The 14,356-nt window shown below is 37.1% G+C and overlaps 1 protein-coding gene across 3 annotated transcripts in view; it reads right to left on the bottom strand.

The window, feature by feature from the left end:
• Positions 1-2,618: 2,618 nt before the first annotated feature.
• Positions 2,619-14,356, bottom strand: part of LGR6 (leucine rich repeat containing G protein-coupled receptor 6) — a 155,895-nt gene continuing 144,157 nt past the window's right edge. For 2 of the 3 annotated variants that reach the window (XM_039329384.1, XM_039329385.1), the window contains 4 exons: positions 13,742-13,867; positions 12,190-12,332; positions 7,588-7,668; positions 2,619-6,843 (listed from right to left, as the gene is read on the bottom strand). In XM_039329384.1, the coding sequence (XP_039185318.1) occupies positions 5,594-6,843; positions 7,588-7,668; positions 12,190-12,332; positions 13,742-13,867 (1,600 nt within the window). In that variant the 3' untranslated portion in view covers positions 2,619-5,593. The remainder of the gene's footprint in view (positions 6,844-7,587; positions 7,669-12,189; positions 12,333-13,741; positions 13,868-14,356) is intronic. The other variant, XM_039329386.1, reaches the window with a different exon arrangement.

The raw sequence follows: 14,356 nt of genomic DNA, 5'->3' as shown, positions 1-14,356 counted from the left end.
TGGAATGTTGGCTATTCCTGCCAGCTTGGTGTTGTCTGCAAATTTGATGAGTTCCCCATCTATCCCCTCATCCTAGATAGGCTTGATTGAGTACTGGGCTAAAACAAGTAGCACAGAATTTTAAAAAGAAATATAAAGGTCTATACTGTATATGGGTGGGAAAATGCAATGTTCAATTACTAGGTAGACTAAGCTTGCCAGTAGTACATGTGAAAAAGATAGCTGTGTCTTTGTTGGCCATACGATAAACATGACCCAGCAGTTACAAAAAGAAAAGCAATTAGAAAAGCAAATGTGATGTTGGTGTAAATTAATGGGAACACGGAGTCCAGATATTGAGAAATAATTGTTTGACTCTAGTGTGTCCTGCTCAGATTTCCTTTGTAGTCATCAACTTACAACCAGAATTGAGCCCAAAATTTCTGTTGCTAAGCAAGACAGTTGTTAAGTGAATTTTGTCCCATTTTATAACATTTGCCACAGTTGCCAAGCAAATCACTGTAGTTCCTAAGTGAATCATGTGGACGTTAAGTGACTCTGGCTTCCCCCATTGACTTTACTTGTCTGGAGCCAGTAAGAAAGTTATAATTGGTGATTACATCACTCCAAAACAGGATACATGCCATTTGCCAAGCACCTGAATTTTGATCATGTGACCGTGGCGTATGCTGCAATGGTTGTAAATGTGACACCTATCAAGTCATTTTCTCAGTGCCATTGTAACTCCGAATGGTAATTAAATGAATGGTTGTAACTCTAAGATTACCTGTATTTTTTGTATTTGTTTTGTGTTTTTAACTGTTTAAGATGCCCAGAGTCCTGTATATGAGACAGGCAGTTATGTAAATTGAATGAATGAATGAATGAATGAATGCTCTGATAATTTTTTTCACTTTTCCCTATGATTTTATTTGGGGGAAAAAAAATCCAGTTTCTGCTGAAGTCCCAGTGGTGTGCATGTGTCTGTACCTTTTCCCCTGCAGAGAACAAAGACACTTCTTTAGCAAACATTAAACTTTGTCTTTCCCCAATTTCTTAAGATTGCTTATTAATCCATTTTTTTTGTCTTGTGCAGCCAGCCCTGTGAGCTAGTCCAAACAAGAAGCCAACCATGACTACATTTATTATAAGAGTATAGTAACAGAATCTTGCAAGTCTGAAAGCACATCTGCCTCCTCTTCCCTTTGCCTTTACTGTCCAGGGAACTAGGAAGGGTCCCTCCTGAGGTGCTTTCTATATCATCATTTCTTCAGTGGGCGGACATGTCTCTTATCTGACTTTTGCCTTGGCTGGACTCTTCCTCCTCCTGTTTCTCAAAATTATTCCCACAGACCATAACACAGGAGTTCAGTTTCTTATTCTGATTTTTAGAAGTTACCTTGACAAAGTCCATGCAATCGGGGATTTATTATCCTCTATCATATTGTACATATTTTTATACTTCCAGTTATAGATTTGTGATTTTATTACTTCCCATCCTGTTCTAAATACTTACTTTGATATTTCCAATTATATTATTTTATGTACGTTTGTAGTTTTCTGTATTTCATGTTCTTGGTTGCAATATTATTTAAAGGTTTTAAAAATTGAAGTGTTGAAAAAAATTGATAAGCTTACTTAACATTCCAGTTCCTTATAAATTTAATTATCTTGATTAAAAGCAACATCCTTTGATCTACATGTTTATTTCTTCAGTAATCTGAAGTCACAGACTATTAATACCGCACTTGAGCCTTCTTTAAACCCAACTGACATTAAAGAAAGAGTGCTCATTAATTCATCTTCACTGAACTATATACATGAATGGTAAAAGCTGAGATAATTTGGGGGGGGCAGAGGGGAGAGGGGTTATGTTTTCTGAAATGATATGTGTGATGTCTCAAGTTTAGCTAGATAGGTTAGGTGCTACCAAGATAAAGCTCCTTCTTATTAAAATAAAATATTTGCTATTTCTGTTTGAGGTGCAGTCCATTTTTTATCTTTCTATATGACAAACCTTTTACTTGAGGAATTTTCATTTTTTCCTTGCCTAGCATACTTCAATATATTTGGCCACTTAGTAGTGCTTCTTAGCATATGCATACAAGTGCACACACACCCACACACAAATGACCAGATCATAAATGCATACACATTGTTTGGACAATCGTATTTGTTACCATAAATCTCACTATACCATCCAGATTTATTTGCACTGTCTTCAAATTCTACTTTCTATTTAACAAGGTAGCCAAAACCCCCCAAAAGGCAGTTCCTTGAATATAATTTCCATTTTGGAATAACGCATGATCTGAAACCAGCTAAATAAATTGTACCAGACTGGTTTTGGGGATCCAAGGGGAGGAGAACAAAGATAAGACTTGCAACATGGGGTAATGCAACCAAAAACATAATGAAAAGCCGTTTCAGAAACATTACATGAAGCATAAGCAGGAGACAGATACAGGTAATACTAGAGATTAACCCCTTATATGAAAACAATATACATGCTTTTCCTTCTCTTCTGAAAGATCAGCAAATACATGTCTTCTGGGGGACATGTGCAATGTTAGTTCATATATTAACATTATATACTTAATAGGTCTGCAGTTCTGTAGTTTTGTAATCGAAGTCATAAAAATAGTATAAAATGTGTTTTTTATTTTTCTATTTGGTCTTCAATAAAGAATGTTTTACAAATTAATATACAAAAAAGAAAATTAGGAGTTTATAGAAGGGTCACAAGAGAGGGAAGGTAGCTATATATCTCTCTATATAAATATACACATAATATACAAAAATATGCTGGATATTGCATTTATGGCACAATATATATACAGATAAAAGCACACATATGGCATGTAAAATCATTTCATTTGATACTTTTGTCAGATATAATGTGAAATCTTGCCATGATTTTAAACTTTATCAAGGCAGTAGAAATTCTTTCTGTGAGTTATTTGACTTTGACTTAAGCAGCAACTAAAAGGATAATTATTTTTTTCTAAATATTGGCTGGTATTAATCTTATCTGGGAGAAGAATAGCAATGTTCTGTCATGTGATACAAAAATCAAAACAATTCAAATGACATCCAAACCCACAGCACCTGGAAGAATTCGGCTACACATTTCGTAATTTTAATAGGAGCACCTATTTGTCAGGAACACAGCAGAGATCAAGATATTGAATAATTAACAAATGACTCAAGAAGTGTGTGTGTGTGTGAGAGAGAGAGAGAGGGGGGGGAGGGAGGGAGACTGTGTGTGTCTGTATATGTGTGTATAAATATTCTAGTGTTTTCCCATCAATGCAGGGTCTGATATTATGGTAGAAAATGGCAAAAAAACACCTTTTGGATATGCTGGATTTGCTTAATGACCATTTGATTCATTTAACAACCATATTATTCTTTTAACAACCATGGTAATTCACCTAAAGACTGTTATGAAAATAATCATAAAATTGAGTCAGGTGACGCGAAGACTCACTTAATGACTGCAACTTACAACCAAAGTTCCAGGCTCAATTGTGTTCATAAGTTGAGGACTACACACACATATGTATTAAAATCTTATTTCAATTCCCTAAATATATTTTGCAGTAAATTTCCAAAATAATTAGGATGTGGACTCTGTCTACACAGAATCACATTTGATTAACATATGTTTATATGATTGTAGCCTAAGTGTGCTTTACTAGATATAACCTTTTCCTGTTGCGATAGTTTAATTCAGTCAAACTTCAAGATTTTGAACTGGATTTAGTGTGTTCAGACTGTTTACAAATCGCTTATGTTATTTTCTATTTTTGAAGACCAGTAATTATTAACCAACAGTTAATAATTCTTTCTGTAGAAAGGGATTTCACTGAATTCAGTGGAACATTCTTCTAAATAATCATATTTGGGATTGTACTATATAATTCCCAGAAAAACACTGTTTACATTTTTATCCTTTTATGAAAGTGAAATTCTAGAAACCAGGATTCTTCACAATTCATCACAACTGCAGTAACTAAGATTATTATTTTAGTAAGATCAGTTTTGAGGAGATAGAAGAAAAAAGCAGCAGGACTGTAACATTCCCCAGTTTACCTTCCGTAGTTTCAGTTTTCTGAAAGCAGACCTACCACTATAGTCTGTCTATATTCTATAAAACCCTTCAGATTTCTAAAATGTTAATAAGAAAAAACCTCAAGTTTGTGCAAAAACCTCAAGTCCTACACCCTATATGCATTAATTAGTGTTGATAACTATCTTTCTTAGCAAACAAGAGTGAATAGTTAATCAACCTATAGCTTTTAAATGCCTGAGAAAATTTAACCTGTACCTTCTAAGAATAAATTTAGCAACACTGCTACCAAAATTACTTGTACATAAACCCCCTAGAGGCTTCAATTGAATATAATGGGATCTAGCTCTAGATTATCCTGTGTTGCTCTCATTGTAATGAATGACTTTTCTTTGGGAAAGTAAGCAATATGACTTTTCTATTCTTAAATTGAAAAAAAGCAATTAAAAAAATAAATTTTCTGAACCAAATTTTCATAGCACTATGTTCAAGCTTAAACCTCAGGCTAGTTGAGTTTATTATGAATGGTCACTGCACTAGCAATAGCTCTTAGACTTATATACTGCTTCATAGTGCTTTACAGCACTATTTACAGCAGTTTACAGAATCAGCATATTGCCTCCAACAATCTGGATCCTCGTACTGACCTTGGAAGAATGGAAGGCTGAGTCAACTGATCAGTATCAAACTCCTGGCAGTGGGAAGAATTAACCTGCAATACTGCATTCTAACCACTGCACCACCACTGCTTTATTTATTTAATTAATTTTGATTCCTAGTGCTTCTGAATAACTTAAATATGCTTAGTTATATACAGGAGCAGGTAGGAAGCATTGTTTTTGACTGATTAAAACAGCTATGTCTCCTTGTATGATTATTATTATGTGGGAATTGTTCCTATCTCTACAGGTGGATACATGTGCAGTCATGCATTGTATTGAATAAACATGACTGGATAATCTGTTTTTGATTCATGTGCTTTGTTTACAACAGTTTTAAAAGATGACAAGTTTGCTATGAGACAAAAACATTGCTATGAAAAGATTGCTTTTTAGTAAAAAAAATGGGAATAGAGCTGAAATCACATTGTCTTCTTGATGTTTCTACTCAATTCAGTCTTTTTTATTTGATATTCATGGACTAAAGTGATCCACCTATCATAAAAACTAAGAGCCATAGAATGGTGTAATTCCTAAAAGGGCAGAATTGCCAGAGTTCTTCTTATCCTGGGTTTGCTATTTTTCTTGGACTTTCAGGTAGATACACAATAATTATGAACTTTGGGGTGCCTTAATTTCTTAGGCAGCTATGTATATCTTTATCAGTTTCACATTGCTGCAGTAGGAGAGGAGGAAGCAATACCCCAACAGGCTAGGTTACCAAGGAATTGCTGCCATTTTGCTGACTGTGTAGCCTTGTTTTGAGAAGAAAAAAATACAGTGAGTCATGTTTCCTCCTAGAAGAGCCTCTTGCTGAAGCTTTTGGTGGCTCCAGAAGATCTTGTATGATTCTTTTATTTATTGAGAGAATGTGGATTGAGCCTTATAAATGAGATATGAAGGCTGGTGAAGGTGGTTTGGGGAACAAGGCAATCCAAAGGTTGCTCTTTGCCTGGTCTCTGCCTTCTGATGCAATTAGCAGCTCATCATCAGCAAGATAGGAAGGTTGGGTGGAGAAGCCACTGTCATGTCCTCTGGCACCTGCTTTTTGCTGGCAAGGGATCAGAGTCACTGAGGAGAAGCTGTAGGCATCTAGAACTGAGGAACACCTGCGAGGCACTCTATAGAGATCTGATGCTTCAAATATATGATCCATATCGGAGAAAGGAACAAGAGCTTGAGTAGAGTCACATGAGCTCTTCTCTGTATCCTCAGAAATACAAGACTGAGCACAGCTTTCCTGGACCTGACTCTTCTGCTTCAAAAGCCGCAAATCATCTCTAAAATGGGGGTTAAAGAGTAAATAAAGCAAGGGATTCAGGCAGGCTGGCAGGGGCAGCACCACCAAAAGCACAGACTTGATGACTTCGGGGGTGATGAGAATGAGGCTAAGCATGGAAGAGAAGGTGAGAAAAGCCACCGGGCAGTAAAGAAGGCAGTTGGTGAAAATGAGCCAAGCAACATGTTTGATCATAGCACAGTCCCAGACAGAGTCAAACTCACCTTTCAGCAGGTTGCAATAGAGGCGGATGTATGTCCCAGTGATAATGAGGAAGCAAAGTGTATTCACTAGCACCAAAGCGACCATGAAACCCAACATGGAAGGTTTCCCATCAGGAAGTAGGTGGGGCAGACAGAGAGGGGATGCCCCATACTCCCCAATGGAGAAGAGGGGCAACATTGCAGCCACTGAAGAGAGGATCAGACAACTCAGGGCACCTGCCTTGACAGAGCCAAAGGAAGGAACCTTTCCATATGTCCGCATGCACGACACCGAAAAGCTGCACTGCACTGCAGCAAGGGTTAAGAGCAGAATGGAAGCTTCTGAAGCAAAAACTGACAGGAATCCAGTCACTTGGCACCCTGCACCCATCTCCCATCTGGCCCCGTATTTTGCAAAATGACCAAAGGTGACTGCATCCACAAATGCTAGAATAGCACAGTATATCCCTGTTAATAAATTGGTTCCAGCAATGGATCCAATGATAAACTTGGTTGGGGACAGATAGCCTGGCGAGGCAAAAACAACCACCATAACCAGCCCATTGCACAGCACAGAAACTAGCATGATCAGCCAGACACTCAGGCGGATGACCCAGCTTTCAAACAGATGATCGCAGGGCTTGAAAGGACCTGGAAAGAAGGAAGAAGCCAAATTACTAAAAGGAAGGAAAAATCACTGCTACAATAAGTGGCACCAAGACTGCTGAGGATCCATTCAAAAATGTCTTATAGTTACCCATATTGCCTCACTTGCATTTACAGATGATGATGATAATGCCAAAGAAGGTTACCAAAATAGAGAGCAGCTGTTCCGAAGCCAAAGGCACAAAGCAGTAAATTATCTTAATCCATCATTTTTAAGGTCATTGCTGCAATCAAAGTTTTGTAGCTGACCTTTCAAAAAAAAGTTCATTTGGGATATTATATTTGGCTTCCACTAATTGTAGGAAGAAATAAATAAATAGGACAAAAAAAACCCTACTCTTCAAGACTACTGAAAAACCTGCTTATTTTCATCTGTGATTTCAACAAAAGCTGAGCCAAAGTGTGGTTTTGTGTATTGTGTGTGATTTCTAAAATATGTTTTAGGACTTATTGTGATATGATTTTTTTTTTCATAGTATTAGAAATTAAAAATTAGCTGTATATAAAAAAGAGGTAATCCAATTGTTGCATTTATTACCATTGCATTATTCCTAATGCAGTGACAAATGCATTTCTTATCAGCAGCCTTCACAGTAGCACTTTTTCATGCCACTCTTATTTTAGGCTTTTGTGGGCTTATGTGTCTAGAGATACTTAGAATATCCATAATTTTTAACAACAGTGAGATTGTTGTAAATTATATTGTATGTATTTTGGAAATATTCTTACCAGGGCTGGGTGTACATTGGATGTTGGGGTGTAGTTTTGAATCATCAGGGTCTAGCTGGAAATCATCCATGTCTAGGTCATCTAAACAGTAATAAAGAAATTACAAGCATGTTAATACTTAATTTGCTTTTATACTGAGAATGAAACATTTCTCTTATGTTCTTAAAATCATGGCTGTTGAAGTGACATAAATATCAACTCTGTTATATTATACTACTTTATTGGATCTCATACAGCTTATCTTGAAAAAAATATTTTTGTGACTTAACATGCTAGGAAACTGAAGATAAACTAAACATATATAACAATTGTTAAAAACGAATGGACAGAACACATTTCTAAACTGGGGAATTGTCTTTGAAAAGTTAGTTCTATCAAGTTACATCTATAAAATAACTACTCTGCAGAGCATTAAAGGGGTTGCAGTTTCAAAAGAGATATAGCTATAGTATGTCCCTTAACACCACACTGGTAGGAATCAAAGGATGTTTCTTTGGAGTTTTTTTTCCTGAAATTTTGCTGCTTGATTCTAAAGGGGCATGGTTAGAATTCCAAGTCAGGACAGAAGAAAAAGTACTTCAAAATTCGTTAAATAAATTCCAGGAAATCTCGAACCATATTTTGGTTTTTAATTAAAAAAAGTATTTTTGTACATGTCATATTTAATTTTCTACCTTGCCTTGTGAACATTTTCTGATCTTTAACTTTAAATTTTATGATAAGGGCATTGGGTAGCATATCACTTCTGGAAAGTTTTCTTAATGTAGGATTTAACCACTAGTCCTGAATCAACAGTTTAGGTACAATTCTAGAGGTGGCTCCTGTGTCATAGGCTAGCAAATGAACTCTATATTTCACAGATACAGACTCCAATAAAGAGGATATTTGTAGTGCAGGGTTGAAATGAGATGTCTTTGGTGCTCTCTGAGCTTGGTTGTTTTCTTGGAGACTTTTCATTACCCAAACTACATTACATCATCAGTGCTAGTCCAGACACAGACTTTCCTGAAATGCAACTTTCTTTCCTTATTCTGGACTGAATGAAAACCTGTCTCTGTAGATTTTCTACTTTTGTCAATAAAATTATCTAAATCGTACCATTAAGTATTTTTCTCTCCAGTGAAGTTAGTTTTCTGTCTTCAAGAGAAAACTCACACAACACATAATATGATGAATATTTCCAAGGATGTTTAACACACACACACACACACACACACACACATTGAATTTCAAGTCACTGCTACTTCCTTACAAAGGTAAACCCAGATCCACCTCAGCTGAACTAGGAAGATGCTGGCACCCAGAGAAGGACCTATTGCCTAGTAGTCTAGACTTTGCTGTTTATTTTCTTGAAGGTGTTGAGAACATGATTTGGGACAGTTTTAGAAAAGATGAATATTCTTTTCCCACAAACATCCTGCCAGCAAAGCAGCCTAATTATACAAAGGGAGCCATACAGAGTTTCGATTGAACTGGCAAGTAAAAAATGAGCTTGTATGCTATTGAATGCATAGCAAGACTCAATGGTCTGATGTACACTATATGTAAGACCCCTTCTTTTGCTGGCTTGAATCAACTCTGTTTTCTAGCTCGGACTGTGGCTGAACTAAAAATTTTTCCAGGAAGAGAAGAGAGCAAACCCTTCTTCCCAGCCATTGGCAAGCAGATGCAGAACCACAAGACTCCATTGTAAATGATAAACTAATGTCCTCCTTGAAACCACAGAGTTACTGGTGGTTCTGGAAGGTGACAAAAGAAAATGTGATTATACTCATGTTGGAATAATCAAAGTGGGCTGTGTGCTTCCCAAGGAGTGGAAATTAATTCCTACATCAACATGCTCATGACTACACAAACCACCAGGTAGCAATCTGCAAGCACTATGTTCTTTGTACCTGAAAGCAGGAGGTAACACAGGAATGGAGTGAGGAATGGTATAAGGTGTTCCCATATAGTAAATCAACCTTCAATAGGGAAAAAATGGTAATTGGAGCAGATATCTATATACCCTATTTTTAAAAATAGCAATAGCAATAAAACTTTGATACTGCTCCATAGTGCTTTACAGTGCTCTCTAAGCAATTTACAAAGCCAGCATATTGCCCCTAACAATCTGGGTCCTCAATTTACTGAACTCGGAAGAATGGAAAGCTAAGTCAACCTTGAGCTGGTCAGGATCAAACTCCTGGCCTTGGGCAGAGGCAGCTTGGAATACTGCATTCTAACCACTGCACCAGCACAGCTCCTATTATTATTCCTTTATCCCCAAAGTATAGAAATGTAGAGTAAGGGGCTAGATTGGGGAAGTTTATGATAACACAAGAATACCAATTAAATATAAATTCTAATCGAACCCCAGAAATCATTAAGCAGATTGCAAGCAAAGACTTGTCCCTTCAATCTTGCAATCATATCTGACCAAATCTGAGGAACTGTTTGCATAACTATAATACAGTATGATAAGACTATTATACTTTAGGCCACAATTTAAAACCAGGATCTAAAAGGAACAAGAGTTAGCAAGTCTCGCTCTCCCCAATTGTCTGCATCAAATAAGTTTCGCATTTCAAGTCCACTCTCAGTCTAGTTACTGGGTATGTGTGTGGGCTGCATGTTTATGCAATCATGTTATGCAGCAAACAAACAATCAATGTGGTGGTTTGAGAATTCATCTACTTCCATCAGTGTTTTTGCATGTGACTTGCAACTTCACAGAAATCCCCCCCGCCACAGAAAGATTTGAGTACTAGATCTCTTCTACCTAGCAGCCACAAGGCGTCTAACTATACAGAACTTTTCTGAAATGAAATCTCTTTCTTTTGAAGTACTTGTACAGAAGCTGTGATAAAAGATTGAGACTAGTCATAAATATTACAGTAGCAGTGGAAGTGTACAGATGGAGTGATCGCCATTTACAGGTAGTTCTTGGCTTACAACCATTCTTTTAATGACCATTCAAAGTTATAATGTAAAAATTAGTTATAACCAATCCTTGCACTTACAACCGATGCAGCATCCCTTGGTCATGTGATCAAAATTTGGTTGCTTGGCAACCAGCATGTATTTACAACAGTTGCAATGTCCTGGGGTCAGGGGATCGCCAGTTGCAATCTTTGCAAAAGTCAGATTCACTTAATGACTGCATGCTTCATTTAACAACTGCAGTGAGTCTCTTAAGAATTGTGGCAAAAAGATTCATAAAACTGAGCAAGACTCACTTAACAATCACCTTGGTTAACAACAGAAATTTTGGTCTCCATTGTGGTCGTAAGTCGAGGACTACTTGTATACTGTATTCTGGTAGCTCTGGTCCTTTTTGTCAGGGACCTGCCTAGAAGGTTGTGCTGAAAGGACCTCTAAATGAGATGGAGGCGTTATTGTTAAGGAGAAAACTTATTCTGGATGGGGTTGCGTTTCTCTGCAAACAGACTGACCGTTGGAGAGAGCACTTTGACCTCTGCTGCCACTGGATTTGCAGGTCATAGCTATAGTTAAGAGTGAATTTTCACACGTATGGCTCTAGTGCCAACGATAACCCTTCCCGAATTGACCTGGTTTAGCAACAATCATCATCACTTTTGACTAATGCAATGGGTCTATTTCTAAAAAGCACAAGTGGTCTAAAATGTGGTAGCTAGATTTTTAATAGGAACCAGATATAGGGACAAGGTAATAGTGTGCTGGCCACCAATTGTCCCCAGTCATCATCTAAGGTGCTGAGGTTAACCTCTGAAGCTTTAAGCACCTCAGGCCTCACTGTCTGAAAGACTACCTTTTCCCTTAAGCACTTGCCCTCTGTGCCTGTGTGTATGTGTGTGTGTCTGCCTGTGTGCGTGCTCATGCATGTGTGTGCATGTACACAACCTTCATTGACTCCTGGTAATTACCTGGACAAGTCCCTGCAGTTTTTTTGGCAAGATTTTTGGAAGTAGTTTGTCACCGCTTTCTTCCTAATCCTGAGAGAGAATGACAAGCCCAAAGTCACCCAACTAGCTTCATTCAACTCATGCTCTCCTAGTTTCTAGCCTGTTGCTTTTTAAGCAAACTCGCTTTCTAATAATAAATAAATACCCCAAATACAGATAGTCCTCAACCTATGACAGTAGCTGAGTTTATGGTCATAAGTCATTATAGTTATTAAGGGGGTCAATATGGACCCAATTTTATGATATTTTTTGTGGAAGTCATTAAGTAAATGTTATGATCATTAAACAAATCCATGGGTTTTTTTTTTTTGTTGGAAACTGACAAAAAGCATCAAAAATTGCAATGATATAACTGAGGGCTACTGCAAACAGCCATAAAGGTGAGCTGGTTGCCAAGTCCCAAAATGTGATCAAGAGACCTCAGTGTGTGCATATGCAGCTATTGTAACTTCAAAATTTGATCATAAGTAGCTTTGGGAGGGGGTCTATTATAACTTCAAATGGTCACGAAGTGACCAGTCATAAGTCGAGGACTACATGTAAAACGAGCTTGGCTAGACTTTCCTTCTCAACAGTATTCCTGCATTTGTTATTATAAGCTATACCTCAGATTTTGCAAACTTAAATCTTGCAAACTTAAAAGACAGAAGCAGCCTAAAACAAAACTTGATCTTACAATGATCAAGTCCCAGGCTTTTCTTGTAGCCACCATCATCCTCAGGACTCATGTCCTCCGAGTCCCACTGACTGGAGATTTTGAAGAAGTTGCCACATGCTCCATAGGCACAGCACTGGTACGCATAGGGCACCTCCAAGACCCTATGAAGAAGAACATGGAGTTATCAGTTATGGTATACTGCCATTCTTCACCCATATGGGCAAAGAAACAGATGTTGGAACTAAGGCGGCTGGTTTTTTTTTTTTTTGCAAATTGAACATGGAAAGGGATAAAGTTAAGATGGAAATTCTCAGATCAAAGATCTTGACCCTTTAACACTCTCACAGTAGAAGGGCATTTTGCACGGGCATTTTTCAAACAGACTTGTAAACAATCAATAATGCTCCTTTCTCACAACCACTAAAGATACAGAGGGCCATCCTCCCAAACATAGCAAGAGACCAATGTCTATTATTTTGCAGTACCATGTAATGGACAATAGCACAGTAGTCATGTTTGTTGCATTCTCAGTATATCACGTAGTATAGTAATATTGAAGACTAAGATTATGCTATTCATGTCAGTCCAACTAGTACACAGAAAAAGTGCAGAAATAAAATTATTTAGGATACCTTTGCCAAGAATATAAAAAGTGACAGCCTTTTGGAAGTTAGTGAACATTTCTGGATAGCCACTCAAATGTAATTATTCACTATCAGTATTTTATAGCCTTTTTATCTTACATTATCATGTTTATTTTTGGGTTTTACTTTGTAATTGCATTGTGTTATATTGTAAACTGAGATTAATTTATTTGAAGTTTTATTATGTTTTATATTGGAAATACAGACGATTCAAATCTTAAACTTTTTAGGACCAGAAATTTAAATTGGTAAAGATAAGAAATTGTTATGATGTCCATACTGCTTCTTTTGATTCTGATTATGTATGCATAAATGATGAATTTAACCACCACTCCCTCTCTCTGGAAACTAATTTTGTAAATATGGCTAAGGATTCCTGACAGATAATTTCTAGCACCATTTTCATAGAACTGTAGTTCCCAAGATTGTTTGGGAAAGCTAAAACAATTAAATGGGCATAAATAAGTATTTGCTTGTATCATATGTTTGTGATCTTTTAGTATTCTCTGTGTTTATAGGAATATAAAAGAAGGAAATTCTGCGCTCTATTTGCATAATTTCTTGCTTTATATTCCTGCAAATAAAGAGATCATTCAATCTCTTTATAGAACCAGAACTAATCCCTGTGTTAGCTGCCTGTATTTTAATCAAGTGGATGCTTGCTTTTTATCAGACTGATAGGTTACCATGCTGATTGCTTGTGTATGTGAGTTTGGATGGTGCCCATGACAAGCTATTCAATGGTTCATCAATTTCTCAAATCAATGATGAACACAAAGTGCAAGCAGGAAGTTACAACTGCTCAAATCTTTAGCTGAATTGAATTATATGGAAGTACCTAGACAAAAAGACTTAGACAGCAAAAGGCAGATCGAAGTAAATTAAGTTTTGACCTTGGGAAGTCAGAAATTAGAAATGAAGCTCACCGTATCTTGGGGAAACTTTCTTTAGTGAATGCTTCAGACAGTGCAGGATTGCCTTTGAGCTTCAGATGAGTCAATCCACCCAAGCCAGCCAATGGAAGTGTCACCAGTTGATTGTCAGTCAAATCCCTGTGACAAACCAAAACACAGGACCCATTGGAATAGACAGAAAGAGGCGTGGGAGACTCAGTGCAGCAGCATCTCCGAACACATTTATTTGATTTAGCATTCATACAGTTGCTGCTTAAATTAAGTTTTGCATTCAATTCTTGATTATTTTAAAGCTAAAAGGTTTAAATGATGGGCTATTGCTAGGAATAAACCAAGAAAGAAAGTCTAAAGCACATGTCTTTATCAGGATTAACAGCAAACTGATACTTATGCCTTTTAGAATTAGTGCTACCCCAGGTAATAATAGCAGTGATGAGTTGGGACTATGCTGTGCTAGTACTGTATAGGGACAGGCAGGAAAAGTCTAATTGGTGATTTGGCCTTGGAAAGAAGCAGTTATGAGTGCCATCTTGTAAGGGAAGAGGAGATTAAAATAGCTTGTCTCATGAGATATAGTTTTGATATCTTAGAAATGCAATATGAATGCTTGGCTCTACAAACAGATTT

The sequence above is a fragment of the Crotalus tigris genome, unplaced genomic scaffold, assembly GCF_016545835.1.
Source record: "Crotalus tigris isolate CLP2741 ecotype Arizona unplaced genomic scaffold, ASM1654583v1 scf7180000024396.1518868, whole genome shotgun sequence".
NCBI lineage: Eukaryota > Metazoa > Chordata > Lepidosauria > Squamata > Viperidae > Crotalus > Crotalus tigris.
The sequence above is the reverse complement of the archived record's forward strand: the minus strand, read 5'-3'. Positions and strand labels throughout refer to the sequence as shown.